Below are 16,284 nucleotides of genomic sequence, written 5' to 3'. Positions count from 1 at the left end.
CACAATACATTGAGCATTCATGTGTAACTGGAGAAAGGAAGATGAGTTATGAGAAAGAAAGTATATAATTAAATACAAGCATTTAACAGAGCAACAGGAAAGAAGCAAATACATTAACGACATATGGTAGGTAAAAAAGATTATTTCTCCTGTAAAAATCTTTGACAAACACAGATGTCGATGAAAAGAGTTGAGTGATATGATGTTTTAACACATGCAGTGACCTGCCTGAGTCTCTCAGATAGAATGAAAGAAGAAAAGACCCCAAAATTCAGGATTTACACTCTACTTTTCTTCTTTTGACTCCATTTGTATTACACCTGAGCAGTGGCAGCAGGGGATTTGCTTCCTTGGCAAGCATGATGTTTGTCCAGGGGCACAGAGACTTGGGAAAGAGGTCAGAAAGGAAGGGCATGGAGTTTTCCAGGTTCCTTTGGTCTTGCTAGCTTGAAGTGAGGAAAAAAATCTGCTGGCATGAAGTTACAGTCTGCAACTATTGACTTTAGAAAAAATGGGAAGGAAAAAGCAAAAATATGTGGAGAGAAGAAGCAGTTATTCTTAGGCCTACCCTCACTGATGATCTTTTTTGACAGAATGGCTTTTTTGACTGAGGCTAAAAGCATACCTTGGCCTGTGAACAGAAGAAAAGTATCACCAAGATACCAAAGGTATTGTGAAATATTTTCCTTAAGAACTGCCTCAATGGCAGGGGCACCTCTGTCCCGCCAGTTCACTTGGCCAAAACCTCTTTCAAGGGGTTTGCCACTTCATTATTCCTGTGTGTGCACAAAGGCACACAAGGCCCTCCAGACAAAACCTGGAGGGCTGCCTGCATGGTGTATGGTTTATGACAGGGGACCAGGGGGTTTGCCCTGGAGGTGTGATTCAGCACCTTAGGAGTGCAGCTGAAGCTACTAACCTGAGGGGCTCTTGAGGGAGGAGGTTTCCCTCTGCATGTGCAAACATGGGATATAGCCAGGCTGCTCTATCTGTGAGGCTCTGGTGCTAAAATATGGGAAGATGGCAGCAAGTAGACAGTACAGTTTTGCAGGTAACCTTTCTGTCTGTGTGCTCTGATGTTTTATGCATGTGTCATTTTAGATCTCAAGGGCTGTGTTTATTCTTTTGAAGGGCAACACCTAATAATAAGGTGTTGAAGGATTTTAAATGCAGATATAGTTCAAGGGGAACTGTCCAAGGGACTTAAGGAGAGCAGCTGTTTATGTTCACATGCCCACTCATATATTTTCAATGGAAGAAACATATGCCAGCTGCCCTCCCAAGCATGCCAGCTCTGACCTCGCTCCCAGCAAAATCAAAGGCAAAGCATCTATTAATCCCAATAGATAAAAAACATTTGTCCAGATGAGGGCCTGCAACATTTGATTTAAAGCTGTTTTAAATGAAGAATGAATCATCAGAGTAATTACTGACTGAGCAGCTGCACTGTATCCTGAAATATCAGGAGATGTGTGTAAGTTGTCACCTGTAGCACAGTCCGTGTATTCTTTATTTGCTTTAGGAGCATGCTTCCAAATGTGGAGGAAATGAGAACACCAACAAAGTGGAGAGATTCACACTGAGCAAAGCTGATGTTGACACAAGTCATTGCCTATCACATAAATTTGATCTAAACACATTGTCCCGAGTGATTTTCGAATTTGTGTTGGAGACCTTGAAAGCACTAGCTTCTTAAAATCATTCAATGTCTACGTATTTTAAATTGAATGCTCATTAAAAGTCCCAAGTTCAAACATTTTATATAAAATTGATCAGATATCCATTTTAAACAGGGATACATATATAGCAGAGATGTTTTTATCCTCAGTGAGTAGGAAAATTTTAAGCTTATGACTTCCTTTTTGCCAAACAAATTTACCCTTCACAAAGAGTTTTTCAGCTTAGTGGGTGAATTACAATTTTTTCCTGATTTTTTTTATCTGTCCATGGACTAATAACTGACTGGCATTATCCGTTTGTTATCTGTATTACTACATTCCCCATGTCTCCAAGAAAAAATCCCAATCAATCCCTAAAAATCACAGGCCTAAATCAATCGCTTTGATCCAGCCCAAACAGGGGTTCTCCTTTCATCCTTCCTTCTGCCTCCCTAGGCAAAATTATTTCTCCAGAACTCCCTGCCTCAAGCCCTATTCTCCCTTCCAGTGAGGGAAGCACAGATAAAAGGTGGTGCTATTAAACACCCTGACAAGGATTGCCTCCTTCAGCTCTTATAAAAGTCTACACAAAGGTAAAGTGAGGAACTGAAAATGTTATTTGTCATTGGCAAAAATGAACAAAAGCTGAACTGGACAAGAAACCTTAGATAACCTGAAATCTGACTTGGGACCTGTGTGCAGCTGCTATTACATGATTGTAGGCAAAGCCCCAGAAAGGCAGCCAACTAGTTTTAGTAAGTTCCCTATCATCTTACTGAAATTCATGGGTTTTTGAACTAATAAAGAGGTCACCAGTCAAGTGGAAAAAAACTGCAGTAAACGCTCTGCCATGCTAGATCCCAATCACTTCTGGCGGTGCTCCTCAAAGAGCTTGGTAAAGGAACGGCATCAGTCCCTTCTCCTGGCCCATTTGAACTTTGTGCTTTGCCTGTTGGGTAAATGAGACTATTTATACATAGTGAAGAGAAACCAAACAAATACCCTATGAATACCTCATAGTTCCTACTGTGTAGAGAAATGACTGAGAATAAATGACAGCCCTACTAAAAGAAAAAAAACGCAAAGGACACTCTACATAAGTCCTTTCAGAGCTTTACCCAGGCTAAGAACAACATCCCTCAATCAGACTTATGAGGGTCAGCCCTGAAATTTACAAGAAATTTGCAGTTCCTGCAGCTGATCAGGAGGGTTTTTCTCTTTCGCTATCCAGTGTTTACCCACAGTATTTCCTATCCTGAGCACTGAGGATTATGTCTTATTATAATGGAATAACTGCTGTGCTTCAGCATTCCTGTGTTCTTACAGTCTTGTTCACCTTACTCAGGGACCTAATGTCCACTACAGAATTTTGTCACTACAGAATTTCTAGTAGTGCAACCAAAGCATAACTAGAACAGAAGCCTTCTGCCCCTTCCCAGAAGTTTTCCATTGCAACCTGAGATCCACAATCACAGGGATGCTTTAGATTTAGTCACTTCTACATTTACTGGAAATCATTACTTTAATATACAAACTGCCACATGCTCTTGTTTGGGCAATCAAAAAAAAAATGAATAAACTCATAAGAAGTTTAAAACTTTCTGAAAAACAGCATAGGCACTTCTGTAACTGCTTGAAGAGATATGCAAGAGTGCCCCAACAGACAGATGGCATTATCATTCAATCAACAGACTCATTATTACTTCCTCTATTATTACAGCAGATGTCCACAATTTGTAATACTCAGTGCAAGAATATTTGATTGTTCATTACCAGAAAGAGAATTTGAGATTAGGAAATCAGTCATAACTCTGCCTTTGCTATTCCTTTGTTTATAAACCCTGTGACATCTTCAAAGGAAATGGAGATGACAGAAACCCATGTGAAAGATTTAACTTTTTCTGTTGCAAAGCATCACCAGAGAATCACTGAATTCTCTGAGTTTGAAAAGAGATTTTAAATGTGCAAGTGTGCTTAAAGCAGGGTGAATAATGGATGCTTATTCTAAAAAAAAACAACCAAACAACAAAACAGAAGTTGAGCTCAACATTGGATACCATCTCATTGAACAGGCAGAATCTATACATTAAAATTACAAGATTTGTTTTTCTTTTTTATGACTAATTTTGGAATTGGCTTCCTTTTGTTTATGGTTAAAGTTCCTGCTAATGATTGTATACTAATTATAACTTCTATCTGCAGTAACCAGGGTGACCAAAAACTATTTAATGAAAGCAGGACTGATATTACTATTCATTCTTTAGCTGAGACTGAACTTAGTGGAGTTAAAATCTGCACTGCAGATATCAAAGTGGGTCCAAGTGAGCTGGCAACAGAATTTGACTTTACATTTTTCTCACATCATCTGACTCCTGTAAAACTTTGAGACAAAACACAAAGCTGTTGCTCAGTTGGGCAACAAGCCACTGAGAAAGATTTGCTCAGATCTGGTGTTTTTACTGGAGTGACCCTCTCAAAGGCCAGTGCTCACTGAAGAGCAATTTGTGGATATGTTTTTGAAGCATAATACTCACAGGCACTCTCTTTCCTTTGCTTTTCAATACTATCAGGATGGAAGACAACCCCTCATTATTTTCAGTCTGCTGACATCTACCCATTTGTCATTAGTGAAAGCTATGCATAATTTACTGTACACAGAAGTTTCTGAGTTTGCTGGGAATATCAAACACAATATGATACTGCCACAGCCCACAGAAGAGCAGGACACAGAAGGCCAGGGATTATGAAACAGCTGGATTTCCAAAGCCCTCCCTTCCCCCCCTCACATTATACAAATTCTGCAGTGTTGTAGAAGTCAAGAGCTCCAGGGACATGGCGGGAACAAACTGCCTCTGTAAAAGAAGGAAGGGAATGTGTGTGCCTCTGTGTGCATGGAGCAGCAGGAGCTGGCATTAATTTTGGCAAAGGACTTGGCAGCATCCGTTTTCAGAAAAGAATGAGGAAGGTGGTTTTCCTGAACTAGTTTGGGTATTTGATTAACAAACATGTAGCTCTGCTGGACTGTAATCATGGCAGCTGAGAAACCAGGCTCTTCAGATGCTTTCTGCCCTGTGGTCATGAGAGGGGATTTTATTCTTTCAAATGCAGAATCTCTTTTAATGAAAAGCCTTTTCTGATTTGTGGACAACAGACAACAATTTATTCTACAAAGACAAAATATTCACCAGGAATGATCCCTTCCCAAATTATATGCCTAAAATCCTGAACCATTATCACAGAAGCATCTTCAGCACCTCTCAGCACCTCTTAAGTTCCATTTCTTTTCCAAGGAACAGAATGTCAATGCCATTGACTCCTAACTCTAGGGGAAACTAAAAGCAGTGGGATAGTCATGCAGTGGAAAAGAAGTTAAGCCAACAAGTCCATCACTATAAAGAAAAAGTAACATATAGTAATTGTCACTATTAAGATGGCATGGACAAATCAAAAAGAATTCAGCATTGATTAGAAAGTTCATCAGTACTTAGACAATATCTAATATTACACCTACTGCATGATCCCTCTATCTTTCACAGAATAAAATTAAATCAATACCTGGAGATGCTGTCATGAGATGCTGCTGAATCTAAACTATCCATTCTTTCAGACGCTTGCAAACCAGAAGCTTGACTGGGATTTTTATCAATTTCGTCTAGTCCTGACTCCTCAGAAAGTTTCATCATATGGTTCTGGTAATACAAATGGATGCTCTCCCGTGTTGGAACATTTCCCTGTGGAAGAGAGCAGAGGTAGACACACATGGCCAGGGGTAGGTGTATTCTTTGAGGAAGCAGTTTCTTCTGTCATTTGGCAAGTAAGAGATAAAGGACTGAGCAAACACTTTCCTAGTAAATAGCAAACTACAACCTTTTCCTAGAGCAAGTCAGATTTTGACTTAACCTACCATGGCCCAAAGTGTTTGGTTTTCAAGCAGCACTGGAGCAATCCACGTGGTTTCAGGCTATATTTAGCCACCACAACTCTGCTCGATGGACTGCAGATCCTTCACCATGGGAATGAGCAGTGGACTGACTGCACCCATGACTCGATCTGCACTCCAGCAACTTTTGATGGATCTCTTTTAGATAGATTTTCTGACTCTAGGAACAATTATTGGTGGCCAGTAGCAGAAATTTTAAATAGAAAAAAAAAAGCCCAGATCTAGATTTTAATTAGTGTCCCAAAATCAAAATTTATTCATGAATTCTGGACACAGATGGAAATTCATGGAAAAAAAACTACTGAAGACCTTTACTCTTTCTCTGAAGCAAGTTCATGAAAGGATAGTTTTATGAACTGTCAGACCAGATCTGGGCACACAATCAAGTCTTTCTGGCTGTGATATTGTAATCAGAAGTCTAAAGGTGTATCATAAGAATAAAACTGAGAATTTTCTGTTCCTAGGCGGAAACACATCCAACTCATTCCACCAGTGATTCCACGGTAATTTTTCTAACTTATAATGAAGCCTTATGCCAGGATTTTTCTACCTAACATAATAGAAGTAGTCTAAAATATTGCCGGTATTTCCTTTACTAATTTTGATAGTTTATAGTACCTCAACTTTGATCCTCTACAGTGTTCAAAACTAGAAGACTCAAAATACTCCAAATCTGATGTTTTGTGGAAAAAAAAAATTAAAAAATCTTAAGGACAAAATTTGACACTCAGGTTTTTAATTAGGTATGTTTGTGTACAAGCTGTGTTGCTTCTTCAGTGGTAAATGTTGGTGCCATTATGACATCCTGAGTCTGAAATGATGGCACAAGTTACATTCTAGCTCCACTGCAGGCATGGTATAAAGGATAAGAGTTGTATCATCTACTTGCATTTGGGAGATCTAAATACATTTCTAGTTACACTAACAATAATAATTTCTGCTAATAATGGGTTTTGCTAATACACAGCTAGCTTGTGAAGGATCACATAGCTCCATTCTCCCTGAAGAAATGTATGCCTGTATGTTGTCAGTCATTTCCAGTGCAAGTTGATCTACAAGAAGAGTGAAATATGCGGACTGAGATAGTTTTTAGCTGTTAAAAATGCCAGCCACTTCTGACCTTCTTGAGTCTACTCTGTCCCTTCAGAACCACACTATACTACAGAAGTGTTTCAGCCAAAACCTTACATCAACCTCTCAAAAAATTATTTTCCCCTTAATTTGTTATGTGTCCAGGTAATAAATCAAAAATTTATTCTTTAGGGATTAATAAACCACCAAGCAGTAAAAGAAGTCCTGACTTATTTTTAAAATGCATGTGTATGTGAGATTTTCATAATTTTCCTCCTCACTGCTGTGATCTGAAGAGACAGCCTTTGGTTTTTCACCAAGCTGGAAATGGTATCAGCAGACAAAAAAGGCTGAAGGCATTACCTTCTTAATCTCCCTGGTCAGCATACAGCGCTCGATTCTGAGCACAGTGGAGATATCAATGTGTTCTCTGGAGATGGAGTTAAGCCAAGCTGTGAAACTGTCCAGCGTTGCCAGGAAAAGGACCCAAGTAAACTTCAAGATATTAAATATCCTCTTGATGATGTTATCTAAGGGAGAGCAAAAGCAACAGGGAATTAATGAACACAAGTATCTTTTATTGTACTTATGTCTGGAGTTAGATTAAATTTTTTTTTTTATTGTCTAATAATGGTAATCCAGGCTGTGAAACCCTGTCATACTAAGGAATCTTTGAAGATGGCTGGAGGCCTTTTGGCTGTCTGGACCATTTTCCTGACTGTATGCCTAGGCTTATCATCTGGAATCCCTATTCCACCCTGTAAATCCTTGCAACTGTTAGCCAAATAAATAGTTCCTGATTTTAGAGGGACACAGTATACACAGGTCTGTGAAATGAAGCCCAAGGATTTGAGAGTATTAAACATCCCCAGGTCCTGTGATCTGAACAAGTGCTCAGTCTGTCGAGCTGAACCTCTTCAGTGTCTAATTACTTGTGTTTCTCTCTGCACAAACTTTGCCTTTTGTGCTTGAATCTTGCTAAGCTGACTTTTAATGTCTAAAGGGCCTAAACAGTCTTTGAATCTGACCTTACATCACTTAGATTCACACTTCTCTGTATTTACTGTTTTCAAAGCCTCTGTTTATCTGAGTAGGCTGCACTGTGCCATCAATGATCTCAGATCAACAAGCACAACTAGGACAAATAATAATTTATAAAACTTTATTCTTGCACCATTTCGGCAAAACAGTACAATTTACCATGAATAAGGCTTATGGGTGTATACCAGCAATAGTAGCTTTATTTTGCTCAACACATCTGTCACAAGTTAATTTCCCATTTCAGTAGTTCATTTGGCATTAATAAAGATATTTCTCAGCCAAAAAGCAGCACTTTCACCTTATTTTTTTATCCTCTCACAAACATAAACACCACACTAGAATTCTCATATAATATTTTAGTTGCTCAAGGCCAGCTGGATGAACAACCTGGTCAAGCAGCAGGTGCCCCTGCCCATGGCAGGAGGGCTGGAACCTGATAATTCCTAGGATCCCTTCCAACACAAGCCATTCTGTGATTCCATTAATCTATGAAATACTAAAAAAATTATTTTCCATAGCCAGTTCCAGAGCTAGTTGTCCCTGCTAGGTTCCAAAGCCCAGAGCACTGGGTGTAAAGACAAATTTTTGATTAAGCAGCCTAAGAAATAGTAGAAAACTGTCAATAATCTGCCATGCATGATGCTCTCCACAACCTCACTTCTTAGCTGTACCACAAGATGGCACGCAAAACTCTGCAGAATGAGTGCACAGCTCCTTAAAAAGACTGCAGAAGGAAAGCTATAATAAAGTAAAAGGTTTCCCTGGACAGGCAGAGTTGCTGCATGCCTATTTATGTGGAGAGAAACTATGGGAAAAATTCCTTAGTGGTACTTTCCTGGAAGGTGGGTGCTGAAGTAGCAGTATGTCCCATTTACCTGAGCAATGCCATGGAGCTGGTCTGCTAGCACTGAGCAAAAGAGCATTTAGCACCCTTCACTTGGTCATATAATTATTTCAATTATATTATGCCCTTTTTTCCAGGCCTTTTCTAAGTAATTTAGAATTGGAGATATTTTTATGAGCTATCCACTTAAATTTTAATTCATTCAATGTGCTAGTCTTGAAGTTGAGGAAATCCTGCCATTAAAAACTAAACGTAAAGCTGTTTCTACTTCAAGGACCATCCATTACCTTTGAATTCCAGACAACATGATGAGTAAGTGAAAAGTGAACACCACACATACACAAAAATATATAGCATATATTATTTTTTAACCCACACTCTTCTTCTCCAATATGGAACTTCTGCTATTGACTTCAGGAGAAGTCACTGCTCTCAGGTTAATTTATTTTTTTTTTTTATTGACCACCACTGGCCTGGCATAGTCTCACCATGGTGCCAAGTACTTGTAGTCTAATCTGAAAGGTCATTTTTCTCCCTGGGATGGAGGTGTCTTAGCATACATTTTTAATGACACTGTAGTTGTTCTGGCACCTTTGCTGCTCTTTAAAATTTAAAAAAAAAAATCTTTTGAGGATCAATTGTATCTAAACATCTTCAAAAAGAGAAACAAATACTTTGTGCAGAGAAAGCTTCTCTTTGCCTGAGAGTGTCAGATAGGAGTCAATCTAAGGTTACTAAGGATATCAATGATTTATTACCAATTACTGGTTAATTTTTCTAGGCATCTTCTTTAAGAAATTTTATCTAGGAACAGCCAAAGAAGTATTTCAACAAAAATATAAAGCACTTTAAATTTATTATTTCCAATATAAATTAATTATAAACCTCCATCTTTTTCCCCTAATTCCTGTGTAGCACCAACTCTACATCCCTAGAGATGCATTTGTGTGATTTATTTCAGTGTTTTAAGACAGATAACTGCATTGCCAGTAAGTAACAAATAAAAAACCCACCAACCTCCCTCTCCCCCTCCATTCTTATAGCAGTGCAGCTCATTTATTTGAGACCACTGCTCTTGTGAGATAGAAATTGTACCTCCCACATCCTTTTAGCCTCTTCTATCCTGTACTCAGGGACACTCAGTTCCAGATTCTAACCGGAACTGTGGGAAACAATTTTATATAGAGAAGAAAAGTAGCTTTTGATGATAAAGTCTCACTGAAGGTAAGTAATGATGAAGATTTACTTAAGAGGAGAGTCTGTTTTCTTCTTTTACTCCAGTTAGAAACACGTAGCCAAGCACGGATTTATGATCTATTAAATTTCTTTGTAGGAAAAATTTGAATGTGGGCAAGATCCTGAAAACTGCTGGCTTTTCTTCTGCTATACAGAACTGCCCTAAGTCTGATTTTGAATGAGGACATGTAAGATCAGGAACATGTAATGTTTTCAGAGGTGATTACTGTGCCTTGCTGAATGGATAAGTACCAAGAAAAGCATTATACTAACCTTGCTAAAACACACTCAAAATCAATGGAGGTTTTAACACAGGTCTGCGTGCAGTCAGGTCTAGAATCTTAGCTTAAGCTGTTCTGTAAGTAAAATAGCCAGCAGTGATCAAGTCTAAACTGGCAGGTGTATTCGCTGAAGTATTTAGAGAGTGAGGGCAGTAGCTAATAATCCAGAACTAGAAGCTCCTCTCCTCAAGGCTTGTAAATCTTGCAACAGAAAATCTGATAGTAGTTAAAAAGCTCTTCCTGCATAGGTCAGAGTGGATCACTGCAATGCTGTCTCTGTGACAGGCCTCTGGGCACAAGTGCATTGTAACAGCACAGAAACCCTCATTTTGCCATTATACCTGGTCCATCAGATTTCTTCTTGACAGGTTCCTCTTCGCTGTCCTCACAGTCGGCCTCATTGCCACCTCCTGCAAGCAACGAGCAAACCAGGGAGTGTTACACCTACAGAAGAGCTGGTGTAAATGCCATTCAAGCTAGAAAATGCTACAGTTGCTAAGTAGTAGGGACTGGTTCCTCACCTACCACCATAACAGAAAGCACATTTCCATTTCCAAAGCACTCAAGTGAAGGGACAACCCTGTCAGTGTTAGTGTTCATGGATGACCATCCCTCTCTTGTAATTCGCAGTGCTGTTTTCTTACTAGGTAGGCTGCTGAGTTAGATCATCTGGTGGTGGAAACCCAAATACTTTCTCAATCACTCCTCAGCCACACTCAGCAGTCTCACCTTCTGCTGACTCACACTTGAGGTCTAAAAAAAGGCAGATATTAAAGTGGTAGGTGCTGCTGCCTTTCCCCTGTTCCCAGCAAGCCTCTCCTCATCTCCTGCAAAGGGCAACCTGAGCAGTGCTCCGATCTTTCCTGCCTCTGGCCCACCAAACCCGAAGGAATTGAGTGGGACCTTCAGGCTGACCTGAAGCAGCGGAGTTGTTTTGACAACACCAGATGCATTTATTGAGGCCTGTAGCCAAAGAGTATTGCGGAATCACAGGCAGAAATTAAGGACAAACAAGTGCTCCTCCTTCTATCTAATGCCCAAAAATTGCAGCTACAGTTTCAGTGGCAGAAGCCAAATTATAAATTTCTTTTCAACAGGTAAAGATACCAAACAGAGGAAATGCCCTGCTGATTAGGCCTGCATGGGTCCCTCTTTTCCCCATCAATACTTACCAGAAAAGCTTTTGAATTTCTATTTTCTAGCTTAAAAATGGAGAAAAAGATACATAAACCATTTGTAAACTGGTGTTTTCTTCAGAGGCATGAATGATTTCACACTGCCACTAAAACCAAATCAACATTTGTACGTTTTCCTTTTGCTATCTACTGAATTTATGGGTTTGTGGATATATGGGTTCCTCAGTGACTGCAACATTGAAAGTGAAAAACATTTCTTTATATTTTTCTTCATGTATCAACTCAAGCATCTTTAGGGAACAATATAGGAAATGTGGCCAAAATAAATAATATGTGCCTATTTGATGGATTTTTTTTACAGTTCCACTTGAACTACAGGTGTTTGGGAACTCCCTCATGAAATAGTTCTTCAGCACCTTTCCCTGGGAATGCACATAACTTGACCATTGAAAAGAGTGACTTTGGTGATCTCTAGCCTGGGCAGAAAGACAAACTTTTTTATGAGGAAGTGAAAGGGTAATGTCCTTGCTCTGCCAAATACTTTGTTTACACTCCTATAATCTGGAGATATGCTGTTAAGTTCCAGGTTATTTGCTTTATAAAGCTATGTCTTTACAATTTACTATTGCAAGTACTCCCACAAATGCTTTCACATAGCTGATGTTTTCTGCAATGTGTTGAATCTTCCTATTCAACAAAAGTTCTGGGCATTTCTTGCAACTCCATGGAAACTACATACACCCCATCTTCCCCTTTACCTCCCCCAAAATGTGCAATGCAGAACAGAAGGACATGGCTATGGTTGACCTTGCCATGAGTTGGTGCAGGAAAATAACGCCAACCGAAGTTAACTCATTTTTTCAGTTCCTAGCCAACACTGAGAGCACTTCTCCTCTAAACCTCATCTGCCTTTCACTACCAGGAACAACAGGCAACAGTTAATATTTTCTTTTTTAAATGGGAAAGGTTACCTACCATCCCCAGATCCTTTTTGCCTTCTCTTCTCTTTCCCAAAACTTTTCTTCTCTTTGCGCCTCTGTCGTAGAGCTGTTTTGGGGTCAGTTATCCAGGCTTGATAAACAAACTGGAAGGGAAAAACTCATTTATATCAAGGTTCCTCATGTTCTGAAAGTAAGCCATAGAATAAGCCACAAGCAGGACTATATAGTTTGAGTAAATGCATTCAGATCTGTGGGGTCAAGGAAATATTTTTAATCCCAAATCAAACACCTTCCCTGCAGATCTGCTGAATTTTCATATGCTATTTTTGTAAGTGCAAAGCCAAATGTGAAAATACTTGTGGGTGACCCAAGTTGCAATAGAACCTACAAAAATTTATGCTCTGAACTTTGGGAATTAATACCTTTTTGTGCATAGGGGCTACCTTGTCTAAATGTGTCAATTCTGTATTTCTACTTTATCACATTACAGGCAAGATGCAGAGCAAAGAAAACTTTTAGAGACAGTGCTGCAATCCACTTGTTAAAACATCAAAAGAGGTAGAGGTATCCCTGTTCAGGTAACTGTATTTTTCACAGCTTAGGTATTTTTCCCGCTCTGTATGTCCCAGCAAAATTCTCATAGATTTGTTATCTAAACACAGTCCCAAAACTGGCACTCAGGAATTCCTCAGATTGCTTGATGATTTTAACAATGTTGTTTCAGATAAGTCACTTATCAATCCTTCTGCTACTGTTTTTCCAGTTGTAAAATGAAGACAGTAATACTTACCTATCTATCCAAGGTATTTTATGGGACAAAATCCTTCCCACAGCACTCACTCAGTCAACAGTCTGTTGACCTGTATGACTGCATGAGGCATTGGAATTGGCCCAAAATATTTATAAATTATATAGCAGCGTGGGTAAAAAAAACCCAAAAAAGTAGGGAAAAAGTTGTATCTTCAATTGTCTTCTATTTCTAAGCAACACAGGCCACTGGCAGAGACAGAGCAGGGAAGCACACTGATGCAGGCAAGAGGCTGAAGAAGCACAGTAACAAAACAGGACTATCTAATTAATTCACAGCACAAACATGCAGATGATGACAACAACACACGTATATCTCAGTGAAGCTGGAATTGCCCCTCATAGGACAGAATGGTAAAATTTCTTTTTGATTTCTTTACTTTTTAGAATTTTCCTATGCAAATCACTTTGGAACATTTAAAGTATTATTTTAAAACTGTTAAACTGATGTTAAATTAATTTAAAAGGGAAAAATGCTTTGTTTTGTTTTGTGAATGTATACAGCCATGGACAGGAAATTATTTTGATACTGTTGAGAAGAAGATGCTCTTCCAAATCTCTCAAAGTCTGTACATTCAATTTTGTATGTCTGAGTTGTTCAAAATAAGCACCACAAGAGAAAATGTGCGGGATCAGAGGCCCTGATTTCCCTTTGCTTTGGAACAGGTGTTTTCTAATAAAGGTGATCTGGGGAAATGGTGATACTTAAATAAGCTAACACCATATTACTTTACTGAAGTCAGAAACTGCCAACATCTTCTATCATCATTTAACTGTGAAAGTGCACACTACCCACAATTATAGTGTGAATAAAGAAATTAGAGCTAAATGGCAGACTTGGAAGGGGGTAGAAAATTAGAATTAAGAAAGGGAATTTGATTTATAAGTCTAATGTCACTACCTATGCTAAGCAGGGGGTATTTTAAGAGCATACTGGGTGCATAGTAGTCTAGATTTCTACCACTGCATAAACTTCCCATTTAGTATCTTTTAGGCTTTGGAGCTGGTACTCTCAATCTGTAACATTCACTCCTTACAAAAGTCATGTTACATATGGAGTGGAAAATGATACACAGTGCCCAAAGTTAGGAAATGCTAAATGCAGTCAAGCAGTGCAGGACAGAAGATGCACAATTTTTTTTTTTTTTTTTTTTTTTTTTTTTTTTTTTTTTTTTTTTTTTTTTTTTTTTTTTTTTTTTGTGGTGATTAAGGCCAGAAGAGTAGAGAGCTAAAAAGGGGTTTGGAGCAGAATGTGTGTTTAACAAACCTTTCACCAGCTTTCTGAGATCAATCACCACTGTGTCCATAAGGTACATGCAACTTGATGTGACCATCTTATAAATCAGTATCAAAAGAAAATAAGAAGTTAGGTCTGCATTTTCTCTCTGGGGTTACGCATAAAAAAAGGATAAACAACTTTGCTTGTGATTTGACCTCACCAAAGTTATGAAATGCATTGCATTTACTAGGAATGAGACTTTAGCTGTCATCATTTTTCTTATTAATTCATATAAGAGGAAAAATGCAGACAAGGACAGAGGTATATATACACTATGTCAGGAACTATGGGGTGAGTCACATACTGAGCATTTGCAAAATGTCAAATACCTTTGCTGCTTTGATTAAATACTGAAGAATAGTTTTGGGTAGTTTAATGATAGACTTTGGCAAGGCTAAAATGGCTGAAGCAAATTTTCCAATAGCTCTCTATAAAGAAGGACAAAGCAAGAGTAGTTAGTAGAAAAGCAGAAAATATTAATAAATAGGATCTCTTTCATTACTGTATATAGAATACTAAGAACAAATTCACATTCATAAACTTCAACATGATAAAAAATCATTTATGTTGTTCACATTAAAATTTCAATATAATTCTTAACTGCATGCATTCTCTAATATTTAAAATCTCCAAGTTAACCATTGAAGGGGCTACTACACACAATTTACAGTGAAAGAAAGATCATACATTCAAATAATTCTTTAACAGGACCTACAACAAAGTTCACTTAGCTAGTATTAGTATTAGTATTTTTACTTAGTATTTTTACTAAGACCTTGTGCATGATGATGGAAGGCGAAGAAAGTATGACGACCATAGGATGAGCAAACTTTTCAGAAAGAAAACCAGTTTTCTGTTTTTTACAATTCTCTGCTTGTATAAAGCCATCCAGCATGTTTATATTGCACATACTGCAGAACAGGCCACCTATCCTGAACATCTGACCAAATTTTGAAATAATGAACAGATCCTCCATCCTCAAACTAATAGTTTCAGGACTGAGATGAACAAAAAACCCAAATCTCAGCATAAATGAAACAATCTTGTTAACTTCTGACCTCAAGTTTAGACCTCTTTAGCTCAGTGCTTGGCACCAGCACATCTGTACGAAATGCTGTCACCGATTTTTTATAAACCAGCAGAAACAAGAATGCAAATTTTCCTCTATACCTGCATGAAAACCAGAAAGAAAAATACCCTAGAAAGTCATGAGCTATTTCTGTGGTCCAATGTAAGTTAAATGCAAAATATAATATAAAAAATAGTGCAATACTAGAAAACAAAACTTACTTATCACATTATTTTGATCTAGATTTGTTTTTCCATTATTAAGGTCAGATTTTTTTATTTTTCATGTCATTGCCAGGCAGGCAGTTTAACCAATGTAGCTGACTGGCAATGTTAGTATATAAACCAAAGGCATGTTTTATTAATGAGTTAAATAAAACTTTTCTTTCTGTATTTCTGTAATTCAGTAATGTTGTCTGGGAAGCTTTGTTTGAAAGATTTGGGCTTAGGGAAAAGAAAAGCATGGAGGCAGTTTCTTGCTCTTGCTTGGGTTGAATGTTCCGCAATGCGCCAATTCCTCAGCGATGTGAGGTTGCATCTGGATGGGAATACTCAGCTGGAAAAAGCTGCTGCTTTGATTAAGCTTTTGAAGCTACAGACCTGAAAAATTTCTGCAGCATGTCAAAAAAGTTCTTCCACAAGTGAAACTTTATTCTTAGAAAAGCAAAAGTAATCCTAGATGTAGGAGTATTTCGCTAACTTCTTCACCCACATCCTTCATTTAAGCCACTGCATTCAGTATCTGGTATTGTCTAACACCAGCCAGTCCACATGGAGGAAATCAGATAGAGAACCTCAGATATCTTTTTAACATTACAATGTTAACAATTACATTGTTAACAATTACAACATTACATTGAACAATTAATACTGTCCTGCATCAGTCTGGCACTAAAATGCAAATATATTAATTAGCACTGCCCTGAAAATGAAAGAAAATAAATGGATGTAGTCTCCTTTTGTAATTTTAAATGTTAAGCTT

At 38.2% G+C, this 16,284-nt stretch overlaps 1 protein-coding gene across 3 annotated transcripts in view; it reads right to left on the bottom strand.

The window, feature by feature from the left end:
* The window catches only part of PIEZO2 (piezo type mechanosensitive ion channel component 2), a 289,028-nt gene that overhangs the window by 24,461 nt on the left and 248,283 nt on the right, over window positions 1-16,284 (bottom strand). For 2 of the 3 annotated variants that reach the window (XM_038127333.1, XM_038127335.1), the window contains 4 exons: window positions 12,183-12,291; window positions 10,413-10,481; window positions 7,033-7,199; window positions 5,214-5,389 (listed from right to left, as the gene is read on the bottom strand). In XM_038127333.1, coding sequence (XP_037983261.1) covers window positions 5,214-5,389; window positions 7,033-7,199; window positions 10,413-10,481; window positions 12,183-12,291 — 521 coding nt within the window. Of the gene's footprint in view, window positions 1-5,213; window positions 5,390-7,032; window positions 7,200-10,412; window positions 10,482-12,182; window positions 12,292-14,563; window positions 14,663-16,284 lie in introns of all 3 variants that reach the window. The other variant, XM_038127336.1, reaches the window with a different exon arrangement.

The sequence above is a fragment of the Motacilla alba genome, chromosome 2, assembly GCF_015832195.1.
Source record: "Motacilla alba alba isolate MOTALB_02 chromosome 2, Motacilla_alba_V1.0_pri, whole genome shotgun sequence".
In the NCBI taxonomy this organism is placed as follows: Eukaryota; Metazoa; Chordata; class Aves; order Passeriformes; family Motacillidae; genus Motacilla; species Motacilla alba.
This window is presented reverse-complemented; position numbering and strand designations above follow the sequence as displayed.